The sequence below is a fragment of the Microtus ochrogaster genome, linkage group LG2, assembly GCF_000317375.1.
Source record: "Microtus ochrogaster isolate Prairie Vole_2 linkage group LG2, MicOch1.0, whole genome shotgun sequence".
In the NCBI taxonomy this organism is placed as follows: Eukaryota; Metazoa; Chordata; class Mammalia; order Rodentia; family Cricetidae; genus Microtus; species Microtus ochrogaster.
Window position 1 is genome coordinate 53,465,297 of NC_022028.1, and position 25,755 is coordinate 53,491,051.

General features: G+C 54.8%; 4 protein-coding genes across 7 annotated transcripts in view; 3 read left to right on the forward strand and 1 right to left on the reverse strand.

Annotated features, from left to right (window-relative positions):
* Tapbp (TAP binding protein) overlaps positions 1-6,832 on the forward strand; it is an 8,107-nt gene extending 1,275 nt beyond the window's left edge. The window contains exons 4-8 of the mRNA XM_005360402.2: positions 2,722-3,120; positions 3,269-3,610; positions 3,686-3,775; positions 3,878-3,942; positions 5,787-6,832. Coding sequence (XP_005360459.1) covers positions 2,722-3,120; positions 3,269-3,610; positions 3,686-3,775; positions 3,878-3,942; positions 5,787-5,798 — 908 coding nt within the window. The 3' untranslated portion in view covers positions 5,799-6,832. The remainder of the gene's footprint in view (positions 1-2,721; positions 3,121-3,268; positions 3,611-3,685; positions 3,776-3,877; positions 3,943-5,786) is intronic.
* A 73-nt stretch (positions 6,833-6,905) lies between these two features.
* Rgl2 (ral guanine nucleotide dissociation stimulator like 2) lies at positions 6,906-14,342 on the forward strand. The gene is made up of 18 exons (XM_005360403.2): positions 6,906-7,631; positions 7,846-8,042; positions 9,324-9,407; positions 9,649-9,827; positions 9,929-9,979; positions 10,065-10,362; positions 10,595-10,846; positions 10,926-11,029; positions 11,108-11,192; positions 11,267-11,335; positions 11,449-11,523; positions 12,179-12,211; positions 12,329-12,450; positions 12,556-12,651; positions 12,725-12,833; positions 12,916-13,206; positions 13,518-13,632; positions 13,721-14,342. Exons 2-18 carry the CDS (start codon positions 7,887-7,889, stop codon positions 13,930-13,932), a joined length of 2,331 nt encoding a protein of 776 aa, XP_005360460.1. The 5' UTR covers positions 6,906-7,631; positions 7,846-7,886; the 3' UTR covers positions 13,933-14,342.
* Positions 14,343-15,245: 903 nt separating this feature from the next.
* Positions 15,246-16,926, reverse strand: Pfdn6 (prefoldin subunit 6). 3 transcript variants are annotated; one of them, XM_005360407.3, is made up of 5 exons: positions 16,849-16,926; positions 16,384-16,522; positions 16,129-16,199; positions 15,927-16,051; positions 15,246-15,445 (listed from the first exon to the last, which is right to left on the reverse strand). In XM_005360407.3, exons 2-5 carry the CDS (start codon positions 16,445-16,447, stop codon positions 15,322-15,324), a joined length of 384 nt encoding a protein of 127 aa, XP_005360464.1. In that variant the 5' UTR covers positions 16,448-16,522; positions 16,849-16,926; the 3' UTR covers positions 15,246-15,321. The 3 variants fall into 3 exon arrangements, with proteins under 3 accessions (XP_005360464.1, XP_005360463.1, XP_013206584.1); XM_005360406.3 differs by lacking the exon at positions 16,849-16,926 and adding an exon at positions 16,651-16,674; XM_013351130.2 differs by lacking the exon at positions 16,849-16,926 and having other exon boundaries at positions 16,384-16,690.
* Positions 16,927-17,009: 83 nt separating this feature from the next.
* Wdr46 (WD repeat domain 46) lies at positions 17,010-25,634 on the forward strand. 2 transcript variants are annotated; one of them, XM_013351129.2, is made up of 15 exons: positions 17,010-17,152; positions 17,241-17,438; positions 17,530-17,610; positions 17,722-17,834; positions 17,956-18,043; positions 18,124-18,185; positions 19,593-19,697; positions 19,804-19,954; positions 20,068-20,203; positions 21,329-21,428; positions 24,306-24,619; positions 24,708-24,802; positions 24,895-24,990; positions 25,094-25,207; positions 25,301-25,634. In XM_013351129.2, exons 1-15 carry the CDS (start codon positions 17,084-17,086, stop codon positions 25,415-25,417), a joined length of 1,839 nt encoding a protein of 612 aa, XP_013206583.1. In that variant the 5' UTR covers positions 17,010-17,083; the 3' UTR covers positions 25,418-25,634. The 2 variants fall into 2 exon arrangements, with proteins under 2 accessions (XP_013206583.1, XP_026641430.1); XM_026785629.1 differs by lacking the exon at positions 19,593-19,697.
* Positions 25,635-25,755: the final 121 nt, after the last annotated feature.

Consider the following 25,755-nt stretch of genomic DNA (forward strand, 5'->3'; position numbering starts at 1 on the left):
TTTTGGACTTTAAAGCTAGTTTTAACCTTTGTTTTATGTTTTTTTTTTTTTTTTTTTTTTTTGAAGCTGAGGACCGAACCCAGGGCCTTGCGCTTGCTAGGCAAGCGCTCTACCACTGAGCTAAATCCCCAACCCCGGATGGGGAGTTTTTAAAGGTCTAGATCTGCCAGTGGCCACTGGCTGAGTAGGTTTGAATGAGTCTTTTCTCCATTTGGGGTTAGTATATATATTTTTTTGTTAAGCGAGGCAGTTGGTTAGAATCTATCTTTACCTTTCTTGGTCAGGCCAAGAATAAAACTGAAATCAACTCTGGTTTGGGGGCGGGGATTGGGGAAGTCATGGTGGTTTCCAGGTAGCAAAGTTTGAGGACCTTGCAGAGTGACAGGCAGTGAGTCTCAAAACCCGAATTTTGTCTGTACTCCTCCAAGGTCAGTAAATTGCTAGCCCCGCCCCCCAATCCCCTACAGTTGACTCTGAGCGTCCTAAGCCCATTCAGGCCTAGCGACCTTCAGCCAGGCTAGGAAACTCTTTCTCAGGCTCAGCTTGGGGCCATGATCTGTGGTCCGTTAATAGCGGCCTCTAGCGGGCAGAAAAGGACGCGACAAAGACGGAGGATTCTGCAAAGGCCACTTAGTGACTAGCAACGCCGCTGTGTTCCAGGGGTCCAGCACTTTGCTGGGCTGGACTCGGGGTTACTCCTTGGGCAGATATGCTGAAACGGGGTAGATGTGACTAAATGCCTAGGAGCTCTCGCTGTTCTCTCTGGCCAGTCCCCACACAGCTGCTCTTCACTGTGAGATGGTGGTGGCGCCAACCTTTCCTCTATGGCTCTATTTTTTCCAGCTGTGAAAAGCAGGAACTATTTTCCCAGCTGCCTTTCCTTGCGACAGTGAAGCAAGGCACTTGTTACTTTACTCACTGATCTAAAAGAAAATGTTCACTAGCACCAAGAAAAAGTTAGGATGCAGAAATTTCCAGCTCCAGGTGACTAATGTTGGAAGCTTATATAGACCAAATCCTTGGCAAGGTGTGTGGGCGTGTGCCTGTGGTCCTGGCACCGGGAACCTCAGGGAGGCTTCTCGTGCGTGTGCAGCTCCTCTGGGCTAGCCTGCACAACATAGCAAGAATCATTGTCTTCCCTCCCCCCCGACCCAAACAGGGTTTCTCTGTGGCTTTGGCTCCTATCCTGGAACTCACTCTGTAGACCAGGCTGGCCTCGAACTCACAGATTGCCTGCCTCTGCCTCCCAAGTGCTGGGATTAAAGGCATGCACCACCACCACTTGGGAAAAAATAAATCTTTTACAAAACAAAATAAACAAAGCATCAATGGGTTGGGAAACTCAGTGGGAGAGTTTCCCTATCTGCATGAAGCTCTGGTGTGCAGACTTTCTGTGCTCCGTGTACAGAGCCTCCTGGAGAGGTCCTTATTGAGCCAATGGAACAGATTTGGTTAGCTAGAGGCATCAGCTGACACAGCCTTCACCACAGCTCAGTCGGTAGGCATATTCTTATTGCCACTGCCTCTGTTATGCATTTGTTTCTGAGGCTGGGTCTCACGGCCAGGCTTGTCTGGCGCTCATGGCAATTCTCCTGCCTGAGTCTCCTGGTTTGGAAATTAGGAGGGGCTGAGTTAGGTGTAGCTCAGTGGTAGACCCATTGCCTACTATGTCTGAGTCTGATTGTAGGTGTTGGAGATGATGCCTACAATCTTAGCACTTGAGAAGCAGGGACAGGGGGCTCAAGAATTCCATGACAGCATGGGCTATATGAGACTGTTTCAAACAAGATGGAGTACTCGCCTGGCCCATGTGAGGTCCTCTGTCCATTCATTAGTGCAGCACATGTTAGCCACCCCCCACACACAAATAAATAAATAAATGGAAAGAACTTGAGAGGCTGAAGTAAGAGAATCAACTGAGTTCCAGATTAGCTTAGCCTACCTGCATAGTGAGTTTCAAGAGAGCCTGGGCTAGAGTGAGTCTTGTCTCAAAAAAAAAAAGTGTGTGTGTGTTTGTGTGCTGCGCGTATGCAGAGATGGCCCAGCAGTTAAGAACACTGGCTGCCAGGGTAGTGGTCCTAGTGCCTACATCCTACAGGATGACTCATAGCCACCTGTAACTCTAATTCTAGGGGATCCAGTGCCCTCTTCTGGCCTCCTTGGGTACTGCACCCACATGGTGCACTTACATGCAGGCATTCACTCATACACATAAAAATTAAAAAGTAGGGGGCTGGAGAGATGGCTCAGTGGTTAAGAGCATTGCTTGCTCTTCCAAAGGTCCTGAGTTCAATTCCCGGCAACCACATGGTGGCTCACAACCATCTGTAAAAGAAGTCTGGTGCCCTCTTCTGGCCTGCAGGCATACACACAGACAGAATATTGTATACATAATAAATAAATAAAATAAATATTTTAAAAAAAATTAAAAAGTAATAAATGTGCCCTTAGGTCTTGGACATCTTCAGAATTTGAGAACCGTAGTGGGCAGAGTGTTCAGCAGACTGCCCAGGGCCGTACCTCTGCCCCACGTGCACACACCACCTTGATTATCCCTGTATTTCCTGCACTTTCTTAACTATGTTGGCTTAGAACCAGAATAAAAGGAAAGCTTGGAGGTAGTATTACAAATGGGGGTGTCTCTGAGGGGTGGGCCAACTGGAGCTTGGCCCAGGCCCACAGCTCTGCCTCTCCCTTTCTCCCCTCTCTCCCAATGTCCAGTGGTGCTGACTGTCCTCACCCACAGCCCTGTTCCCCAGATCCAGCTGGGAAAAGATGCAGTGCTGGACCTGAGCTTTGCCTACATGCCCCCTGTTCTGGAAGATGCTCTGTCTCCAGCCACCGGCCCCCCTCCCTTTGGGCTAGAGTGGCGACGGCAGCACAGGGGCAAGGGTTACCTGCTGCTGGCTGCAACTCCTGGGCTGGCTGGGGAAACGCCACCAGCCCAAGAAAAGGCCGTGGCCTTTGCTGCTTGGGATGACAATGAGCCCTGGGGCCCGTGGACCGGGAATGGAACCTTCTGGCTGCCAGCTGTGAAGCCTTTTCAGGAGGGCACCTACCTGGCCACTGTGCACCTGCCCTATCTACAAGGACAGGTCTCCCTGCAGCTGACTGTGCACAGTGAGTGGGGACACCGTGGCAGGGGAGGGAAGATAGACTGGGGGTCCTGGGGTTCTCCACCATCGGAGTGCCCTCTCTAGTATTAGGAAGCCAGAAGACAAACAGAGGGACGAAGTGGACTCTCACTTTCCTTTCTATTCTTTCTTAGAGCCCCCCAAAGTGTCTCTGACACCAGCACCCCTTGTGTGGGCTGCTCCAGGAGAGACACCCCCGGAACTGATCTGCCTTGTGTCCCACTTCTACCCTGAGGCGGGCCTGGAGGTGGAGTGGGAGATCAGAGGTGGCTCAGAAGGCGGTTCTAGAAAGGCCGAGGGGGAGACATGGCTGTCCACCGTCCGCCACCATTCCGATGGCTCTCTCAGCCAGGCTGGGCACCTGCGGCTGCCCCCAGTCACTGCCAATCAGCATGGAGTACGCTATGCTTGTCGGGTCCGCCACCCCAGCTTGCCAGCATCAAGGCGCAGTGCTGAAGTCACCTTGGAGGTGGCAGGTAACCTGGAGAACCTCTGAACCAGGGTGGAACCTCAGAAGACACCAAGCTCATTCACACTGCTTCCCTTGCTAGGCCTCTCCCGACCCTCAATCGAGGACAGCGTAGGCCTGTTCCTATCCGCCTTTCTCCTTCTGGGACTCATGAAGGCACTAGGCTGGATTGGTAGGTGTGAGCCTGCTCCCCAGGACATCTCCCGCTTACTCTCTGCGGTCTCACCTCTTCCTTCCCTGCCACTCACACCCCTCCCCTCCATCTTTCCCATAGCAGCCTACCAGACCATTTCTGAAGACTCAAAGGAAAAGGCGGCAGCTGCCAGCCTGGACTCAAAGGTAACAGTGCCCATTCCCAGGTCTTTCCCGCCTCCTGCTGTTATACTCCGTGGTGGGACACTGGCATGGCAGGCAGCCACAGGTGTAGACTTCACACAATCCTTTGTCCTAACTGTAGCTCACCTCAGACTTTCCAGTCTGGGTCTGTTTCCCTGGGTGCAGTGTAGTCTGTGAGACGTGACTCAGGCACAGAGACTGGAGTAATTAGTAGTTACGTTAAAAAGAGAAGTCGGGCGGTGGTGGCGCACACCTTTAATCCCAGCACTTGGGAGGCAGAGGCAGGTGGATCTCTGAGTTCGAGGCCAGCCTGGTCTACAGAGCTGGTTCCAGGACAGGCTCCAAAGCCACAGAGAAACCCTGGCTCTGAAAAAAGAAAAGAAAAACCAGGTGTGCTGGGCCATTCTTCTGGGCACAACACTCAGAGGCTGAGGCAGAATCTGTGTTCTGGGCTGCGCCATGGAAACCTTGGCTCATGGGGAAGAGAAGCAAAATGAGCCAGGCAAAATAACTTAATAATACATTTATTGAATTTTTGTTGAGACAGGGTCTCCTAGTCCAGGCTGACCTCAAACTTGATACATAGTTGAGGATAATTCTATTTATTTATTTTTGGTTTTTCGATATAAGGTTTCTCTGTGTAGACCAGGCTGGCCTCCCTTTGTTTGGGGAGTAAGGCTCACCCCACCACAGGGCTTACTGAGGGTGATCATAACTCTCCAGTTCTCCCTCCCCTTTCAGTGCTGGGTCACAGGAGTGTCACCACGCTCAGTTAACAAACCTTGCCTTTGTAATTTTTAGAAATTACCTTTATTTATCTGTGTGGGCATGTGCATATCACGGCAGACACGTGGAGGTCAAAGGACAATTTGGGGGAGTTGTTTTCTCCTCCTACCATGGGGGTCTTGGGATCCCTTTACCCACAGCCGCTCCACCAGTCCATCTTTCTGAAGGCTTCATCTTGTGTGCCTGTGAGAATGTGGGGTGTGTTCTCATGCGTGGTTGGCTGTCAGGGGACAACTCTGGGGAGCCCAGCTCAAAGTCGAGCACCTGCAGTCGACTCTGTCTGCTGAGCCATTTCACCAGCAGGGGAGAATCAGAGTTTACTACAGAGCAGAGTGGGTGCTGTCCAAGTAGGAGGACAGGGTGGCCAACGGACCAACCGCTCTGGAGGAAACGCTTTCATAAAGCACTGTACACTCAGCAGTAATTCTTTTTTTTGGTTTTTCGAGATAGGGTTTCTCTATGGCTTTGGAGCCTGTCCTGGAACTAGCTCTGTAGACCAGGCTGGTCTCGAACTCACAGAGATCTGCCTGCCTCTGCCTCCCGAGTGCTGGGATTAAAGGCGTGCACCACCATCGCCCGGCAGCATTAATTCTTGAATCTCTCCTATCCAGAAGATTTAAACATGAAAACCATGCAAGAAATCCCAAAGCTCCCAGCACAGCTCAGGGGTAGAGTTTGCTTGGTCTCAGATGACCCCGAGGGCCTTTGAGAAGATGGCTCCTCTCTTCCAGAGAACTCAGGAGGTAGAACACTCAACACTGTATCTAACAGGTGGGAAATGCCAGCCCCATCCTGCTCCCTTCCCCTGACAAGAATGTTTCTGGATTAACCAGGAGGAACTCACTCTGCATTAAATCCTCCACTTCTTTTTTTTTTTTTTTTTTGGTTTTTCGAGACAGGGTTTCTCTGTGGTTTTGGAGCCTGTCCTGGAATTAGCTCTTGTAGAGCAGGCTGGTCTGGAACTCATAGAGATCCGCCTGCCTCTGCCTCCCGAGTGCTGGGATTAAAGGCGTGTGCCACCACCACCCGGCTTAATCCTCCACTTCTTTTTTCTCTTGCAGAAGTCACAATAAGGCACAGTTTCTGTGGAAGCCACCTCATCTTTGCCCAGATGATTCCAGTAGCCCCTCCACCAACAGCTTCTCTTCAAGACATCTACTCTTTCCACTGAGCATGCAGCTAGGGTTGTTTTTTACTTTTGTTGTTGTTTTTGTTCTTGTTTTTAGACAAGGTCTCTCCATGTAGCCTTGGCTGGCCTCGAAGTCCCAGAGATCCATCTGTCCCTGCCTCCAGAGTGACGAAAGGCATTGGCCACCATACCTTGAGGATTATTATTATTTTAATTCTTGAGGCTCGAAGGCAGAGGTTCTCAAAATTTTGGGTCCCAATACATGTTAAAATGATCAAGAAGCCCAAAGAGTTTTTGTTATGTGGGCTATTAGAACTTAACTTAAAAAAATAAAATAGAAAAAAGAAGAAAAGAAAGAAAAAGTGACCTACGTCTTTGATCCATCACTTGGCACTCCAGACTCCGGAGGTGGAGGCAGGCTGGCATGAAACTCACTTGAGTCTTATGCCAACCTGATTTACAGTAGGGAGTTCGAGCTTAGCCAGGGTGGGGTTCTGTTCAGAGAACTAAACATGCAGGTCATGGCCCCTCTAAGACCATCGGAAATATCAGTGTTTACACATTAGGATTCATAACAACAGCAAAATCACAAATATGAAGTAGCAACGGAAATAATTTTATGGTTGGGGTTACCACATTACGGGAAACTGTAACATTAGGAAGCTGGAGAATCACTGGCTATATAATTACAACGACTAAGGGATCAGAGCATCTTAACGTGCTGGGGACCTCTGGGACAGCTCACGACGGTTCTAGAGCCCAGCGGTCCGTGTATCTCCCATGAGTAATGCCTACTTCTCCAGCTCCCTTCACACCACAGCGTTTCTTCCGCTTGCTCTACCTACCTTCGCCATCTTTGGGCCCCAGGCCTGATGGGCCTCGTCCTTCCACGGACTAAAGGATGTTCGTCCTCTCCTGCCCGCCCGCCCGCCAAGACACCGGTCTAGTCGCGTGCCAATAAAACTGTTTCAAAGTTTTCCACCTGGGTCTCATTCTGCCCTTTTTACAAGAGCAGCTAACCACCCGTCGCCTCCCGGCCCTAGCCACTACCCGGCCTGCCCCATGCCGGGAGTGGGGGTGGGGGCCGACGCAGCCACGTAGGAACTGCGCACACTCTGGCGCACCGAGAGACCCGGACTCCGGCGGCGGCGGACCCGAGCGGACCCAAGAGTGACGGAAACGCCGCCGCACCTCCCTAGCCGACGTCCGGCTCCGCCCCTGGGGTGGGCGGACACAAAGGCGGCCCAGAAAACCCGGGGTGGATTTCCCCCGTTGCACCCGCTCGCTGAAGTGGGCATTGTCATTAGCGGGCTGCAGTAACGGGGTCGCCCCCCTACCAGAGCGCTTTCCGAGGGAGTTGCACTTGTGTTTATTAGAGAAAGATTTAAAATCCTGCCCTTGCCCTCCCGCGGAGGCTTGAGAGGACTCGATCTCCAGTCTGTCTGTTCTGGGCGACAGGGGCTCCGGAGTCCCCGAGCAGGGTTGCAGGGTCTAGTGGAGTGGGGCATCCGGCGCCTGGGTCCCGAACCCTGGTGTCCAGCACTTCCCTACTCGGCGGCCCTGGCTCCTGTCCTCACTTCCTTCCCTTTTTGGCTCCTGCTGTCGGGCGGGCGGACGCTGGGAGGGGGGAAGCGGAAAGGGCGGGAGAGCCCGGGAACCCGGCAGGGTTCGGGAGGGGGGGGCGCGGAAAAGCTCGGGAGGGGACTCGGTCGAGGGCCAGAAACCGACCAGGACAGAGGGCCAGGACCCGCGCGCAGCCTCTCACCCCTCCCGACAGGTCAGAGCCAGAGCACGGGTGACCCTGCCCATCCCGCACTTATGATCCCCTAACCCCTAACGGGCACTGAGGACCCCGGTTTCCTACTCCCGTGTGCTCCCTCCCCCCAGCCTTCGTGAGGGACCGCCACCCAGGACTTCCCTGCCCGTGTCCCCCACGCCCGCGTCCCCCACGCCCGCCTGACTCCACCCCCACCCCACCCGTCTCTCCCCAGGCGCCCCCATGGCTTGACCCCGCTGATTCCTTCACTCGGCCATGCTCCCGCGGCCCCTGCGGCTGCTTTTGGACACGAACCCCCCCGGGGGAGTCGTGCTGAGCAGCTTCCGGAGCCGAGACCCCGAAGAGGGTGGGGACCCAGGTGGCCGGGCCGTGGGCGGGGGGCAGGAGGAAGAGGATGAGGAAGAAGAAGAGGTGAGACGCGGGTGGTGGGAGGCAGGGTATTAAATATTTCTGAGACTCTTCTCCTTCTGGTGTCTCTGGGTCCCTCGGTCTCTTCCGCCCTGCCTCGTTCACATCCGGACCTCTGCCTGGGTATCTGGCCGCGGGTCCTGGTGTCTCTGTAGTCCTTCCTGCCCGTCTGCGGGACTCGGGACCCGCCTGCAGGAACCTGCCGAGTTCCTGCCTGGAAAGTCTGGCTGGCAAGCTGGCGGGCTGTGCCTGCGGGACTCAGGCCCTTCTTGCCCGTGCCTGCGTCAGAGAGCTGCCTCTGGGCGGTGTGTCTAGGTCCCTGTCTCCCTCCTGGTTTTTGTTTGGCGGGGAGGGGTTTGTTTCCACGGTAACCAGCTCCTCAGCCTCTAGGATTGGGGAGGGAACCCTCAGATTTCACCGCCCCTTCCCCCCCCCCCCCGGTGCGGGATTGAGTCAAACCTAGAGGTACTGGCACCTGGAGAGATGATCCCAGGATAGGTAGACAGTGGTCATCTTCGTTCTTAGGGACTGATAGCTGTGGCCAGCAACAGGACTTAGGGCTTCAGGAGGGTCCAGAAGTTAGATTTGGAGCCCAAGAGGCCCTGGACTCCTGGGTCCCGACATTAATTAGTAAAGTTAGGGTGACTGGCAAGGCTGGTTTTTCGGGATCAGTCGGGGGAGGGGCTAGGGCCACATGACTATGAGTCTACCGCCCCCCCCCATCACCCTTACTTCCCCTTCTTCTTGTAACTGGGATTGGAGCCGCCACCTTTAGGGGGTCCCCAGTGCTGAGATTTAGTGGAAGCTGCATTCGGGAGACCTGGGAAAGGGGTCTATGAAGAGGGACTAAATTTGGGCTCCTCTGCTTCTGTCAGGGAGGGCGGGGCAAGAGACGGTCTGACGTTTCAGCTTCTCTTTGCTTCAGGTCTCTCTGCCTTCAGCTTTGGGCCTCTTGGCGCCCTGCTCCTGCCCTTTGCACCCCGCTTTTCTGCCGTGTTGGGCTCAGCTGTGGGGGGAAAGGGATTTGGGTGTGTTCCTGCATTCAGTTGGCACCTCACTGAAACCTCTATTCCACCGAACTCTGAGGCGGTTTGGGGGGGCTGTCTGAGCCCCAGTGGGGGTAGACCTGGGGTCACCAGCACCCTCTACCCCTCGTACTCGCTGGTATTGTCCCCCGCCATCGCAGGTGAGGGGTACAGTGGGAGGAGCAGGGCCTGGGGAACAATGGCTAGGGACCGGACCGGAGGTGCTGTGGAACTGACTTCCTCTTCCTTGCTTCTCCAGGCTCCAGTGTCTGTCTGGGATGAGGAGGAGGATGGCGCTACCTTTACTGTCACAAGCCGCCAGTATCGGCCTCCTGATCCCTTGGTGAGATCATGACTTTGACTTCTCACCTCTGACCCCTCACCTCTCAGTTCTTTCTTTGATTTCTTTCCTCTCTTTTTGGCCAGAGCACTGATTGGATGTCTGGAGTCTAGGACTCTGTGGTGTGGTTTAAGCCATGCACCTTGTCCTCTCTGAACCTTAGCAAAAGCAAATGAGGTCTGGATTACCCCAGACATCTAGCAGTAGGCTCGGGGAGATCAGTGTGCCCCTCCGTGTTCTCCAGGTCCCCTTGCCTCCCCCGCGTTCCTCCCGACGGCTCCGCGCTGGCACTCTGGAAGCCCTGGTCAGACACCTTTTGGACGCCAGGACAGCAGGGACTGACGTGACTTTCACGCCAGCCTTGCTGGCCACACACCGGGCCTTCACCTCCACGCCAGCGCTGTTTGGGCTTGTGACTGACAGGTCCGGGACCGAGGGTTGAGGGGCTCCTGGATGTGCTCTGAGCTCACAGCACCAGGGGGGTTGGCAAAGCGGCCGTAGGTAGAGCCTCTCCTCATCCCCAGGCTGGAAGCCCTCGAGCTGCGTGCTCCTGGCGAGCTAGAGAGGACCACAGGGTGAGTGGCCCCTGACTCTACCTCAGTCCCCTCTGAGGAAGCCGAGGTTGGACCTCTGACCCTTGGCTGGTTCCCCTTCTCCCAGGGTAGCCATCTCCGTTCTTTCAACTTGGCTGGCCTCTCACCCTGAGGATTTTGGCTCTGAGGTCAAGGGTCAGCTTGACCGGCTTGAGAGCTTCTTGCTTCGGACAGGGTATGCAGCACGGGAGGGTGTTGGGGGGGGCAGTGCTGACCTCATCCGAAACCTTCGGGCCCGGGTAGATCCCCGGGCCCCCGACCTTCCTAAGCCCCTGGCCCTTCCTGGCGATTCCCCTGCTGACCCCACGGATGTCCTGGTGTTCCTCGCTGACCACTTGGCCGAACAGCTGACCCTGCTAGATGCGGTGAGACCTTGACCTTTGACCCTACACTCTCTGACCCCTCACTAACTTTCCTGGGCTCCAGATCCTTTCCTTGCTTCCAACGCTCCTGGATTCCTCTGCCATCTGCTGCTCTGACCCTCCCTTCCCTCCTCCCTGTGGCTGTCACCCTCCAGCTCTGTGCCCTGCTGGTCCCTGGTATTGGAAACTTGCCTGGCTTGTCTATGAATTGTAACCTATGACCTCCACCCTGCAGGAGCTGTTTCTGAACGTGATCCCCTCTCAGTGTTTGGGAGGCCTCTGGGGTCACAGGGACCGGCCAGGACATTCTCACCTCTGCTCATCTGTCCGAGCTACTGTCACACAGTTCAACAAGGTGGCAGGGGCAGTAGTTAGCTCTGTCCTGGGGGCCACCTCAATTGGAGAGGGGCCGGGGGAGGTGACCGTGAGGCCCCTCCGACCCCCACAGAGGGCCCGGCTCCTGGAGAAGTGGATCCGGGTGGCACAGGTGAGAAAGAACAACCCTACTGGGGGGCTGTGCCGCGGAGAGGGGCCCTAAGCCTCGACTCTGTTTCCGGTCCTCACAGGAGTGCCGCCGGCTTCGGAACTTCTCCTCAGTCTACGCTGTAGTGTCTGCTCTGCAGTCCAGCCCTATCCACAGGCTTCGGGCGGCCTGGGGGGAAGCAGCCAGGTGGGAGGCCTGGAGCACCCGCGGCCTGGAGTGCAGCAGCTAAGCCAGGCCTGTGCTCAGACTGCTCTTCCTCCCTAGGGATAGCCTCAGAGTCTTCTCCAGCCTGTGCCAGGTTTTCTCAGAGGAAGATAATTATTCCCAGAGCAGGGGGCTCCTCATGCAGGTGAGTCCAGTCTTGCTTTCCCTACCTCTGCACCTGCTCCCTCCTCCCAATCACCTGGTCTCTGTCACCACCAGGAAGTGAAGCTGCAGCCCCCTGTGGAGCCACACTCCAAGAAGATGCCAAGGTCCGGCTCCAGGGGTGGGGTGAGTGACCAGAGGGGCTGGGACGGGAGGCTCTCCTGGTGAGGTGAACAAAGCCTGTTCTGTGGAGGGAAGGGCTGTTTTCTGACAGGAGTCTGACCCTGACCTCTCTGCAGGGTGTGGTTCCATATCTTGGGACCTTCCTGAAGGACCTTGTGATGCTGCACGCTGCCTCCAAGGATGAGCTGGAGGTCAGTGGTGTGTGTGTGTGTGTGTATGTGTGTGTGTGTGCGCGTGCATGTGTGTGTGTGTTTGCGAGAGGTCCATCCTGGAAGGCTTAACAAGGCTTAACAAGGGCACCTAAGGGTCAGGCTACAAGACAGAAGCAGCAGGCTGGCTACAGTTTCTGGAGCCAGGTTCTGTTACCATGGCAAACAGTTCAACCTCTGCACTTCAGTGGTCTGTCGGTATATGTCCGACTGTCTACGTCAGCCTGTTAATGAGTTCCACCCTCAGTGCTGCAAGCGAAAGAAAATGCTGAGGCTTCCAGAAAGCTCCCTGTCCTGCCATGAGCCCAGTTCTCTCATCTAGAAGCTAGATGGTTTCCCTCAGACAGCAACTTAAAGTCTTACAAAGTGTCCAGTGGAGCTGGGCGTCAGCTGAACGGCACACGGGCAGACACAGGCAGGTATCATGACTTCAAGGCTGGTCTCATCTACGTGGTGAGTTCTAGACCAGTCAAGGCTACACAGACCCTGTGAGGCTGAGAGTTTGTGTCTGAGATGTGCCTGGGGACAGGGGTGAACCCCGGGTCTGAGTGGCTTGTGCACTGCCTGTTTGGGGACGGGGGTGTTCTCTCTGGTGCCCGAGCAGGGTCATCATTTTCGTCCCTTACTGCCCCTGCAGAACGGCTACGTCAATTTTGACAAGCGGAGGAAGGTGAGCAGACTGAGGCTGGACGCTGGGCTTCTCTGTCCATGCTCCAGGAAGGGGAAGGGGGAGGCAAACTCAGGGTCCCTGAGTTTTGGCTCCTGCAGTTTGAGGGCTCCTTCCCAGGAGTTTGCTATCCTTTCCGAGCTGCTACGCCTCCAGAACGAATGTCGTGGCTATGACCTCCGACCTGACCCCGATATCCAGCAATGGCTCCAGGGCCTCCAGCCATTAACTGAAGCTCAGAGGTGACTGGCTTGGCTGGTTGGGTGGTTGGAGGACACGGGCTGGGGACGTGGGTGTGCGTGTGTTGGTGGCATGTGCTGACCTCTGCCCATGGCTATCCTGTCCAGTCACCGTGTGTCCTGTGAAGTGGAACCACCTGGTACCAGCGACTCTCCTGCTGTGAGGATGCTCCGGCCGACGCTAGTCATCTCCCAGTGGACAGAGTAGGAGCACTGGCCGGGAGCTGGTTTCCTGGGCACCTTCCACTGCCAGTTCTCTAACTCCCTGCCTCTCCAGAGTCCTGGGCTCGGTTGGAGGCCCCACTCCTTTGTCCTGGGATCGGCCCAGCGTTGGGGGAGACGAGGTCCCTGGAACCCCTGCTCCCCTGCTGACTCGGCTGGCCCAGGTGAGTCCGCTCTTAACTCTGACTATGCTAAGACATTTCTTTTTCGCCTCCTTCCCTTCTGACTTGACCTGTCTGCCCCTAGCACATGAAGTGGCCGTCTGTCTCCTCTCTGGACTCTGCCCTGGAAAGCAGCCCCTCCCTACACAGTCCTGCCGACCCCAGCCACCTCTCCCCTCCAGCCTCCTCCCCTAGGCCTTCTCGAGGTCACCGCCGCTCAGCCTCCTGTGGATCTCCACTGAGTGGGGGCACAGAAGGGGCCTCTAGGGGTGCTGGATATGGGGGAGGAGCATCTGGACCAGGGTCCTCTGATTGCCGAATTATCCGAGTCCAGATGGAGCTGGGGGAAGATGGCAGCATCTACAAGAGCATCTTGGTGAGAGACATTTGTGTCACCTTGGGTTTGGGCAGCCAGGACTCAACTGTGGCTTCTGTGGGACTCAGAGCAGGTGTTCGATGTTGACGGCAACTCAGCGGGCCACTCCCTGATTTCTGGGGGCTGCACTACCCCTTCAGAGCCAACAGTTTTCCTGCATGTTTGTTGTACTGGGCACCATCTGGGCTGGTTTACCAGGCACTGGCAACCACCATTTTGGGTTTCCTGTTCATTTTAACTCTTCTGGCTGGATTGGAAGGATAGGAAGCTGGCCATCATATGTATTTATTGCTCTTCTGGTCTCTTGCAAGGTGACAAGCCAGGACAAGGCCCCAAGTGTCATTAGTCGTGTCCTTAAGAAAAACAATCGTGATTCTGCAGTGGCTTCAGAGTTTGAGCTAGTGCAGCTGCTGCCCGGGGAGCGAGGTGAGCAGCCAGGGGAAGACAGAGTGGAGGGTGTGTTCTTACCGGGCCTGGGGGAGCAGTGAATGCCTGACCACCTCTGCACCCACAGAGCTAACCATCCCACACTCGGCTAACGTCTTCTACGCTATGGATGGTGCATCTCACGATTTTGTCCTGCGGCAGCGCAGAAGGTCCTCCGCTGCCACACCGGGCTCCCACGCCGGCCCCTCTGCCTCAGGAACTCCCCCAAGCGAGGGAGGAGGGGGCTCCTTTCCCAGGATTAAGGCCACAGGGAGGAAGATTGCGCGGGCTCTGTTCTGAGGAGGACGTCCTGTTGGTTTACCGAAGTCATAGCGCTTGCACCAGGTGTGAACCCACCAATGGCGGCCGTTACACCAGGGCAGAAATCCCGAAAGGTGGCCAGCAGCCCTGGGACAGTAAAGTGCACTTGTTTACCAAACCACCTCGAAAGCCAGCCCCATGGGACTGGTGACCATATAACCAAGTTGGATCCCTGCACATGGCGTCCACCCGGGGAAGGTGGCATACTGTCAGTGCTGGGGAGACTATACTCCTGCCACGTGCTAGCCTGTGAAGGGCCCAGGAGAGGCCTAGAGGCTGAGCCCAGGGTGGAGGACGATGACAGGACGTTCTGCTGGGACTTTCTCGTCCCACGCTGGGGGTTCCTGTCACTGTGCCAACACTAAGATAATAAACCAAACACTACCTGATCCCGTCCCCGTCCTTCAGTGCACAGAGCTGGACACGAGGACTGGGGAATGGGTATGAGGGCACAGGACAAGGGCCAATGGCGCCACTCCCAGAGGTCCCCAGCATGGCTCAGTGTTCACGGGCTTGGCAGGATGCACAAGGCTCTGGTCCATCCTGGAACCTGAGAGCAAGGTCCTGGTGACAGTTAACCCGGTGATGCCCTCACTCCTGGCCCCTTCATAGACTCGACTTTCCCTTGCCACAGACCTTAAGAGGCAAGGGGCTCCTGAGGGACAGTGGTCACTGTGGACGTCCCTCAAGACAGAGTTGTAAGAGATAATTTAGGACAAAGAAGTTAAAGAACAACTTTGTGGATATGACACATAAATTTGGGAGAATTTCAGATTAGTTAAGTTACATTCAGTCAGGCGCTGGTGACGCACGCCTTTAATCCCAGCACTCAGGAGGCAGAGGCAGGTGGGTCTGATTTTGAAGCCAGCCTGGTCTACAGAGTTCGTTCCAGGACAGCTAGGTTTATACAGAGAATCCTTATCTCAGAACAAAAAAAAAAGTTAGATTCAAAGCAATGGTAAGATGCCAGGTGAAGACGCCAACGCTCTAGGGCTGGGGGGGGGGGCGGGGCAGGTGCTCAGTGAGCGACCACATTCTATCCCGGGCTTTCGGAGTTCCATAGCTAAGCTGACGTTCTCAACATCACGCTGCACTGCATCTTAGGGAAGGGAAGGTAACGGGCTGCACGAACAGGCAAGACACCGCTGGAGACATTTCAGACTCCAAACTGAAGGCGCACAGGCAAGACCCTGCGTTTAGTTCTCAGCACCAGGAAAACGAGTCATGAGAACTGCTAGAGAGTCCAGCGGCAAGAACTCTATCTCCGAGGCCTGTAGACTGACTTGCTTTTGTTTACATTTTATTGGCTATTCTAGTGGGGACCCTGGAGCTGCCTCACCCCTCCCTCCCCTCCCCCTTCCATGGGGGTCAGGCCTTCCCAGGAGCCTTTGCTGCCTGGGCTCGCTGGAACTCCTGTTGCAGCTGAGCAAGGGTTTCCCTCTGTTGCTCTGACTGTCGCTCAAGGTCCCGAAGCTGCGATTCGTAACGCTTACTGAGGAGCGGAAAAAGGGATAGGAAGAAAGGAGAAATTAGTGGGATTCATTGCTGAGTGGCGAAGGGGGACTGGTGGTGAGGTTTGTGGGATGGGAGTCGGGGGAATCGCTAAGGGAAAGAAAAGGCTGATGAGATGGACCAATCTCCAGAACCCACATGCTGTCCTCTGACTATACCCGAGTTGCCATGACACACGTGACCCCCCCCCCCATTGTAACACAAAAAGAAAGGTTGAAGTGGTGGCGCCTCTAAGCCGGTCCCTTGGAAGGCAAAAGCAGTCATATTTGTGACTGAGGCCAGCTTGGTCTAAGCAGTGAGTTCCAGGCCAGCCGATAGTCTATGGAGAGACCCTGTCTCTGGGAGGAGTAAAGGAACGGTAGGCTTGGGAAATGGATAAGAGAGGCGGCTGTGGAGAACTACCCAGCCCGGGCTCAACACTTTTGCGCTGAAATGCCAGCGCAGGGCGGTGAGGCACTTACATTTCCGCTGTGATATAGTCTAGCCTCTTCCCCACCGTGGCCCGAGCCTCCCCTAGCTCCTGTTTGACAAGTACGGGTCCCAGCAGCTTAAAGACGACGTTGGATCCATCCAGCAAGGCCAGTTCCTGAAGAGGATGGGAGGGTTTATGGGATAACCGTGCCCAGCAGAGCTCCTCCTGGCCCCAGCGTCCCAGATCCTCACCTCCTTCACGATATTATTTTCTGTTAGCTGGGCCTCAAGCTTCTGCCTCCCTGACATGGATTTACTTAAGTCTGAGGTGGTGAGAGGAAACGCATGATTAAAAACAGCGAATGGGCCAAGACCCGCACAATCCCGGAGAGGCTGGAGGTGAGGACAGAGCAAGGATGCCGAGGCGAGGGGCACGAGGCTCCCTCCCACTGCGGGGTGCTTGAGCTGAGAGCGGAAAGGGGCAAGACCACGCAGCTCTGCTCTTACCCTTCTGCAGCTGTTGGTATTTCTCCACTTCTCCCTGCAGCTTCTTTTGGATCAGCTCAGCCATGGTGAAGATGAAAGCCTAGGGCGGGGGTCGCTGGCTCTCGAGCGATGGAAGGCACCTGGGCTCCGCTTTCTGGCCCTGCGGAGGGACAGCACTTTCTGTTGGCAGCTCTCTGAGGCACCGCAGCCTTTCCTCATCCAGAGCAGCCACTCCCTAGGAACTGGAGAGCGAAAGCAGACCCCGAATCCTCCAAGCCAAACCCTAACCTCTTCACGTTAGACCCACTGTCTTAAAAAACCCGGAAGTAAACAAGGCATGCCGGGAGAAAGACGGTGCCGGAAGCCACATTCTGACACATGCCGGGATATGTAGTTCTGACCTGTGTGACACTCGTTCTACCGAAAGGGCTAGACCCGAGAGGTTTTAGGCAAGAGAGAGAAATTAATCTGGCAAAAAGAACTCACCGTTACCAGGATTCTGGACCCGGACTTTCCTGTTAGTCATCATTTGGTCAGAAGCTGCCCCTCGGGCGACCCTACCGGCTCCTAGAGGCGCGCGGAGGTTTGCCTTCACACAAGATGGCGCCAGAGGCTTCAGATCCCGTAAGGCGATGATTGGACGAAGGCCGGAAGTTTCTTAGCTGTGGGACTGCTGAGAAGAGTTCCGCACGTGGGTCGTTGTTTCGCGTCGCTCACCGAGATGGAGACAGCCCCCAAGCCGGGCAAGGGTGTCCCACCCAAGAAGGACAGCCCTCAGGCCAAGAGGAAGGTAGCGTCCTGGGTGGGAGGCGGCGGGCGCCATGGGGCTCGGGCTCCGGGTCGGGCTGCGAGTGCGAGCACTCCTCCTCCGCCCCTAGAAACCGTGGCGGTACTGGGAGGAGGATGTCACCCCTGCCGCCCCCGCGGGGCCGCCTCGGAAGAAGGCCAGGGCTCGGGAGCCGCGACCCCCGAGGTCCAAGGGCGTGCGCGGCGCCCCGAAGTCTCACTTCGGCCGGAAGCCCCAAGCCCCCAAGAACGTCTCGGACCGGAAGAAGCCGCGGCGGACCTTGTCTGGGGTGAGCCTGGGACCGACGGGGCCGGGGGCAGTGCGGGTGAGAGGAACCGGGTCGATCGGAACCTGCCCTTTGCCTTCCTTGCCCTCGCCAGGCCCAGGACCCGTTCCCAGGACCCGCCCCCGCGCCCGCGGAGGTGGCCCGGAAGTTCTGCCGCATTGACAAGTCCAAGAAGGTGAGGACGGGCTGGACTGTGGGGCGGGACTGCAGGGCGGCTCGGCAGGTGACCTTGCTGGGGCCCCGCGGGTGCTCAGCGGCTCTTCCAACCCTGTTGACAATACCCTAGCTCCCCCATTCAAAGCCAAAAACCCGCACCAAACTTGAGACAGCTGAAGCGCAGGAGGAGGAGGCAAGCGTCAGAGCTGCCCGGGCCGAGCTGCTGCTTGCTGAGGAACCTGGGTGAGTGGTCCCGGACCCGCGCTCTCCTACCCGGTTTTTCTGGGACTTTGATTTTGCATTTTCGTGTTTGGATGCCAGCTTCATGCTGGAGAGCGTCCCTGTCGTCCTAACTGCCTTTCAGGTTCCTGGAAGGAGAAGATGGCGAAGACACAGCCAAGATACTGCAGACAGACATCGTGGAGGCCGTGGACATTGCAAGCGCTGCCAAGGTGAGCCTGAGGTGGAAGAGCGGCCCAGGAGACCACCTGGCCTCCTTCATTCGTTCATTTTGTTTCCCACCCTCTTGCAGCACTTCGACCTGAACCTGAGGCAGTTTGGACCCTATAGACTGAACTACTCTCGAACAGGAAGGTAAGGCGTCCCTCTTTCTGAAGAAGGACTTAGTGATTTGTGTGTATGCATGTGTGCACACGGAAGCCAGAAGAGAGCAGGCTTTCTCTGTAGCTTTGGAGCCTGTCCTGGATCTGCTATGTAAACCAGGCTGGCCTTGAACTCACAGAGACCCGTCTGCCTCTACCTCCCAGGTGCTAGGATTAAAGGTGTGGACCACCACCGCCTGGCAGGGCTTATTTTTTCTTAACCAGGAAGCCGTCAGGTTCCCTGTGGTCATCCTGTCTTCCTTTCCTTTGGTGCTGGGGTTATAGGCATGTACAGGACACCCAGATTGCAACGTGTGCGCACTCCCAGCTCTGCTCTGTCTCTCTGCACTGCTTCCTATACCTCCCCTGTCCCCTTTTTAGGGAAGAAGGGTTCATTCTGACCTATAGCTCTGGGGAATCATCACAGCATGAGCTGGAGGGAGTTGAGCTCTTTTTTATGGTTCTGGATTTGGAACCCATGCCCTGTGTGTGCCTGCAAGGCACACACTTGACTCTTGAGCCACACCCACCCTCGGTCGCTCAGCTTCCAGTGACTTTGTGTGTGCCTGTTCACTTAATGGTGTACCTGCACACGGGCGTGTATGCGTGTGATTTCCAGAGGTCAATGTGCCATCTTTTTGTGTTGCTTTCTGGTTTCTTTCCTGTTTATCGGGTATGAGTGTGCCTGTGCATGGCCGTGATATGCTGAAGTTTTCTCTCTGTCTGCCTGTGTGTGGGTCTGGAGTTCAGACTCAGGTCACCCTAACCCTAACCCTAACCCTAACCCTAACCCTAACCCTAACCAGGCTCGCACCGCAGGTGCTTCCAGCCGCTGAGCGTCGTTGCTGGACCTCCACTTTAGTTTTTAGCGTTTCTAAATTTTTACACGTGAGTGTTTCGCCTGCATGTGTAAACATCGTGTCAGAAGAGGGCATCAAATCCCTAGGAATCGGGGTTAAAGATGGTTTGGTTGTGAGCCGCTGTGTGGGTGCTGGGAACCGAAGCCAGTGTTCTCCACAGGAGCGGCAGGTGCTCACCGCTCAGCCGTCTCTTTAGTCCTCCACCTTACTGCTGATCTGGTTCCTCACTGAACCTGTGTCCAGCAGGATCTGTCTTCCTTGGCCTCCCTGGCGCTGGGATTACACGTGTGGCCAGGATCTAGGCTCAGGTTGTGTGCTTTCCTGGCAAGCTCTTCCCTGACTGAGCCACCCCCCTGCTGTGTGACTCATGACCTCGTGTGGCTGCGTTTCCTCAGCTGCAGGAGCTGTGTCCGCCGTGGTTATGCCGTGCGGATCTGCATCGCTTCCTCCGTCTGTCGAGGGACTGGGGCGGGGCTGACCGAATGATTCCCCCGTCAGGTCAGGGCACCCCCTGAGTCAACTCTGCTTCACCTCCACAGACACCTGGCATTAGGAGGTCGTCGGGGCCATGTGGCTGCCCTCGATTGGGTGACAAAGAAGCTCATGTGTGAGATCAATGTCATGGAAGCGGTGCAGGACATCCAGTCAGTGCTCCCTCTGCTAGCAGTCGATGGGAGTGGGTCGGCTGTTCCCAACTGGGTGATGTCCTGTGGTCCTGGCTCCATGGAACTCCTTCCCCTTTCTACCCAGCTTTCTCCATTCTGAGACTTTGCTCGCTGTGGCTCAGAACCGCTGGCTTTACATCTACGACAACCAGGGCATTGAGCTCCATTGCATCCGTCGCTGTGACCGAGTAACTCGACTTGAATTCCTCCCCTTCCACTTCCTCCTGGCCACCGCTGTGAGTGGCTGTGGAGCAGAGGGCCCTGTGGCAGCCCTTGGGAGGAGCTTTCTCCTTTAGGACCAGAAGAGGGACACTGGGCAGCTGGACATCTATCTCTTTCTCCCTCTCAGTCAGAGACGGGGTTTCTGACCTACCTGGACGTGTCAGTGGGGAAGATTGTGACAGCTCTCAATGCTCGGGCTGGCCGGCTCAGCGTCATGGCGCAGAACCCTTACAATGCTGTGATTCACCTGGGACACAGTAACGGTCAGTTCCTGGCTTTTCTTTTTCTTTTTGAAACAGGGTCTGGTCTTAGAGGAGGCCGCTTGTTTGTCCTGGCCACCCAGAACCAAAATAACCACACAGAAAACTGTATTAATTAAATCACTGCTTGGCCCATTAGCACTAACTTCTTTTTTTTTTTTTTTTTTTTTTTTTTTTTTTTTTTTTTTTCGAGACAGGGTTTCTCTGTGGCTTTGGAGCCTGTCCTGGCACTAGCTCTGTAGACCAGGCTGGTCTCGAACTCACAGAGATCCGCGTGCCTCTGCCTCCCGAGTGCTGGGATTAAAGGCGTGCGCCACCATCGCCCGGCTAGCACTAACTTCTTATTGCTAACTCTTTCATCTTAACTCATTTCTATTAGTTTGTGTATTGCCATGTGGCTGTGGCTTACTGGCAAAGTTTCAGCATGTCTGACTCTGGTGGCTTCATGGCTTCTCCTTGACTCCGCCCTTCTTTCTCCCAGCATTCAGTTTAGTTTTCCCTGTCTAACTCTGCACTCCCTGCTCTGCTATAGGCTCAAAGCAGTTTTTTTTTTTTTTACTAACCAGTGGTATTCACAGCATACAGAGGGGAGTCCCACATCAGTCTGGTCCTGTAAGGAGTCTTTTTCTGTCTCGTCAGCCATCTCCCAAATAACAATGTGGAGACTTATGAGTGCTCAGCCTTAGCTTAGGCTTGTCCCACTAGCTCTTCTATCTCACCCCGTTGATATTGATCTATGTTCTGTCATAGACCCCACTTGAGCCTACTGCCAAGCTTGTTACCTCATCTCTCGGTACTGTCATACTGTCTGTGCTGCTTCTCTGTGCCTGGTTGGGTGTCTGTCTTCCTAGAGTTCTCTCTCTGCCCGAAGTCCTGCCTATACCTCCTGCGTAGCTATTTGCCGTTCAGCTTTTTATTAGACCAATCACAGTAATACACCTTCACACAGTATACAGATATTCTACAAGTACCTGTCTCAAACTGTGTTTCCAGCAGCTGGCCTGCCTCCCTTTGCGCGTGTGTGCTGGCCTGACTGACGCGCTTCTCTTGTGCTTTTCTGGCCCTCCACTAACAGCAAGAGCCCTGGCTGGTTCGCTCTGGTAACCCGGATTCTCCTCTTACCTCCAGGCACCGTGTCTTTGTGGAGTCCAGCTGTGAAGGAACCACTGGTCAAGACTCTGTGTCACCGTGGTGCAGTGCGGGCTGTGGCAGTGGATCCCACAGGCACGTAAGTCACTTGTTGGGGGCGGGGTGTTGGGTGTGGTTAGGCAGGAAGAGATGGAAGGCAGTTCCATCCTGAGTTCCCTTAGGAACACAGGCTGTATCCAGCCTGCATGGTGTGTGTGTCCTTGCTGTCCCGTGCAGATGGCCTAGTTTATGGGAGCACTTCCCAGGCCTGCTGGTGTTGCGTCACTGAAGACCTTTGGTGGCTCTATTACTTGATGTTTTACAAAAGTCTCTCCAACCTGAATTGAACTCCTCTCTAGCCACAGGAGAGTAGATTCAGGGACCCATGCTAATGTCCCCAGGCAGCCCAGAGCCTTGCCCACCAGAGGTGCCCTGTGAATGTCTGAAGGATGAGAGGATTAAGAAGACAATACAAGTCAGAACAGTCGGGGAATGTTGGTTCTCCCTCGGACAGCAGACCTCTGAACCAACACCTTTGATGAGGATGCCGCGGTGTGTTGTAGTTGCTAGCACTGCCCGGCTGCCCCTGACCTCGTTTTAATGACGGATAAAGGAAGGCTCAGCAAGCTGATACTCCCATCCAGTGTGTGCCTGAGGATGGGGAGCTCTCTGCTCCGTAATTTACGGTGGCCTAGAACACGAAGCAAGCCTCCTGAGTGGGATTACGGGTGTGTGCCACAGTGCCTTTTTGAGTCACAGTTCCCAAGTTCTTCAGGAATCAAAAGCATTGGTTGCCTGAGCAGGGCCTGGTAGTGCACACTTTAATCCCAGCAGCCAGGAGACTGAGGCAGGAAGATTGAAAGTTTGGAACTAGTCTGGGCTACATATTGAAACCAATCAAAAACCTCGTTCTCCACATGTCCTGGGCCGAGGTCTGGCACTTGGAACATCACTGTTTTTATTTATTTATTTATTCATTTATTCATTTATTTATTTATTTATTTATTTATTTATTTATTTATTTATTTATTTATTTATTTATTTATTTATTTTTTGGTTTTTCGAGACAGGGTTTCTCTGTGGCTTTGGAGCCTGTCCTGGAACTAGCTCTTGTAGACCAGGCTGGTCTCAAACTCACAGAGATCCGCCTGCCTCTGCCTCCCAAGTGCTGGGATTAAAGGCGTGCACCACCACCGCCTGGCTAAGATGCTGTGTTTCTGTGCCGTATCCCTGAGTGGTCTTAAGAGAAATTTCCACTCCCTCTTACCCCAATGATCAGGGGCTTTGTACATGAAATTTCTGTTACTGCAGCTGTGTGTGTGTCAGGGAGTTTATGAACAGGGTTTCAGACTAGCGCTGAACTCAGTGCTGGGACTAAAGCTGTGTGCCACCACCACTGCCCGGCTTTTTTTTTTTTTTTTTTTTTTCAACAAGGTCTGACAGGGAAAGCCTGAAGTTACCAATTACCAATGTGCAAAAGTTTTCAAGATGCTGGGATCGCTCTGGCTCCTGCCATTGTTTTTGTGAACAAGTGATTTGGTTCTGCCCGATCTCTATCTGTGCCAGCTTGGCTCTGGAGAGTAAGGAAGCCTGGCTGAAGCTTTGTGCCTTTAATGCCTACTAGACCTGAGCTCTAGCTTATCCTGCCGGGGCCTATAACTCTCCTGCCCAGGGCTTCAGCCTGGTCAGCACTGTAGTCACAGACACTCTTTATCCTGTCTGCTTAGCTCTGGTTCTCCTCAGGCTACAGCTGAAGCAGCCTTTTCAAGGCTTTCTGGAAGCCTGCCTTAGGACCTCCCTGAATTGGCTTCTGGAGGCTGACATAGCTTCTTGTGAGCACAGCAGCTGGGTTGCCAGACTGGGACTTGCCCAGCCTCAGGTCCTCCCGAGGATGTGACACTGTCCGGATCGTTCTGTCATTTCTGGTTTGTACCAGTGGCCTTTTCAAGCAGGACATGGTCTCACTACACAGCCCTGGCTGATGTGGACAAGCCTGGCCTCGAGTTCACAGAGACCCGCCTTAGTGCTGGGATTAAAGCCACGCGCATCATGCCTAGCCCAGGGGCCTGTTTGTCCTGCCAGGTGCTATTGGATTTCCCTAGAATTTTTCAGTTCCTTCCTGGATTCATGGTCAAGGCCAAGAGACTCCTTGGCAAGGCTCATCACCTTTAGCTCCCCTCTTGGCCTCTGGAAGAAAACAGCTTGTCTGTGGGGCAGCGCCACCCTGTCCGTGCACTGTTTTGCTTTCTAGGAGGGATGTCTTCGGAAGCATGGTCTTCACCTGGCACTGGAGCTCCCGGAAACCCAGTCCTCTCAATGTAGCTCTCACCAGCCCTGAAGACAGCTCCTACTTTCATGCCTGCCCGCAGCTGGTCGGCTCTCTTGCTAGGGGAGGCCTCCCTCATCTCTAAGGGTGCTCGGCCCCTTTGTTGAGCCACCCTGCTGCCCTTCTGAAGTAGAATGCATGGTTAGGTGTAGACTGGCATGTTCTACAGATCTGTGACTGGTCTAAGGCAGTGTGGATCCAGTAGGTATGGGAGCAGACACCAAATAGGTCTGGGCCTGGAGTAAAGGGCAGAGCAACTGCCCAGCAGGCTCTGAGTTCAAACACCACCCCCACCCCGCCACCCCCCAAACCACAACAAAATCACAAAAGACTTCATGTCTGTCTCAAGCCACTCCCTAACCCAGATTTCCTCTTTGGCCTTGAAAACAGGTCCAAATCCTTAATCTCAGCCTTTGGGAGGTACAGACAGGTTGATCTCTCCGAGTTCAGGGCTCCATAGTGAGACCATCTTGAAACGAACAAATACTAAGTAATGAATGGAGACAGTGGGGTGAGTTGTGTGAGATGCAGGCAGTGTTTAGTGTGGAGAGAACTTACTAGTCTTTTCTTTCACAACCAGAGTAGATACTTGGGATTTCGCCACAGGTTCTGCCAACACCCACTGGAGATTAACTGGTTCGTTTCTCACAGGTACATGGCCACTTCCGGCCTGGACCACCAGCTGAAAATCTTTGACTTGCGAGGGACATTCCAGCCCCTGAGTGCCCGGACCCTGCCCCAGGGAGCAGGACATCTGGCCTTCTCCCAGCGGGGACTGTTAGTTGCAGGCATGGGTGATGTGGTCAACATATGGGCAGGACCGGGCAAGGCCAGCCCCCCCACCCTGGAACAGCCCTACCTCACCCACCGACTCTCGGGCCATGTGCATGGCCTGCAGTTCTGCCCCTTTGAGGACGTGTTGGGGGTGGGACACAGTGGAGGCATGACCAGCATGCTGGTCCCTGGTAAGTGGGCCAGAGAGTGGAACAGCTGGGGAGGGCTGACAGGCCCAGTCAGTCCAGAGTGGCAGGGCTGGTGCATCTCCTCCTTCAGGGTCTGCTGAGCCCAACTTCGATGGTTTGGAGAATAACCCTTACAGAAGCCGGAAGCAGCGCCAGGAATGGGAGGTGAAGGCGCTACTGGAAAAGGTGAGCTCTGCTGGCGCTTTGTCCCCTCCCTCATCCTCTCTGGTGTCACCTCCTTGGGGCTCCTACCCATGCCTGCCCTGTCACTCCTCCAGGTACCTGCAGAGCTCATCTGTCTGGACCCCCGAGCCCTGGCAGAGGTGGATGTGGTTACTCTGGAGCAGCAGAAGAAGGAGCGGATAGAGAGATTGGTATGAAGCTGTCCAGTTGTTCAGCCCTCCTCATCTCTGTGCCCTACCCCATTTTGAGTGCAGCTCCTGGGCTGCCCTTGATTTCATCCCTGTCCCTTGTCAGGGCTATGACCCTGATGCCAAGGCCGCCTTCCAACCCAAGGCAAAGCAGAAGGGCCGAAGCTCCACAGCCAGCCTGGTGAAGAGGAAGAAGAAGGTCATGGAGCAGGAACACAGGGTACATAAGCATGGGTGTGGTCAGGTGTCAGCCTGCTCCTTATCAGCCAGTCCCTGCTTACTTTGCGCGGTGCTCCCCACTTCTTGTCTCTAGGACAAAGTCCGGCAGAGCCTCAAGGAGGAGCAGCAGCAGCAGCAGCAGCGACAGAAGCAGAAGACAGCCAAGCCCACTGGAACCCGCCCTTCTGCACTGGATAGATTTGTGCGATGAGCCAGAGACGGCATTCCCCAAGATAACCACAGGGGCCAGATGGCTCAGTGCACGAAGACACTTGCCGCCAAGCCTGAAGACACACGGCAGAAGAGTCACTCACACAAGTTGTTAACTTTCTGTGGACTAGTGCACATTCAGGGTGGCGTGCAGTGTGTGTACACACACACAAAATGTAAATAATAATAAAAGATCTATAGGGAGTTCATCCCATGTGCCTTGTGTCTTGTCTTAGCACTTACTTAGCTAGCTCCTTGGGTGGGTGGGTGTTAAACAAAGTTTTGGAGAAGTATCTGGATCACCCTGTAGGTGTTTTCCCCGTATAGGGCTGTTCTAGA

Coding starts and splice junctions, on each gene's coding strand:
- Pfdn6 (XM_005360407.3), bottom strand. CDS start 16,447: ATGGCTGAGCTGATCCAAAAGAAGCTGCAGGGAGAAGTGGAGAAATAC. Junction 16,200..16,383: donor ATACCAACAGCTGCAGAAGG/GTAAGAGCAGAG, acceptor TCACCACCTCAG/ACTTAAGTAAATCCATGTCA. Junction 15,446..15,926: donor GACTATATCACAGCGGAAAT/GTAAGTGCCTCA, acceptor TCCGCTCCTCAG/TAAGCGTTACGAATCGCAGC.
- Rgl2 (XM_005360403.2), top strand. CDS start 7,887: ATGCTCCCGCGGCCCCTGCGGCTGCTTTTGGACACGAACCCCCCCGGG. Junction 9,980..10,064: donor GAGCTAGAGAGGACCACAGG/GTGAGTGGCCCC, acceptor CCCTTCTCCCAG/GGTAGCCATCTCCGTTCTTT. Junction 10,363..10,594: donor AGCTGACCCTGCTAGATGCG/GTGAGACCTTGA, acceptor TCCACCCTGCAG/GAGCTGTTTCTGAACGTGAT.
- Wdr46 (XM_013351129.2), top strand. CDS start 17,084: ATGGAGACAGCCCCCAAGCCGGGCAAGGGTGTCCCACCCAAGAAGGAC. Junction 17,835..17,955: donor CTGCTTGCTGAGGAACCTGG/GTGAGTGGTCCC, acceptor ACTGCCTTTCAG/GTTCCTGGAAGGAGAAGATG. Junction 19,698..19,803: donor GAAGCGGTGCAGGACATCCA/GTCAGTGCTCCC, acceptor CTTTCTACCCAG/CTTTCTCCATTCTGAGACTT.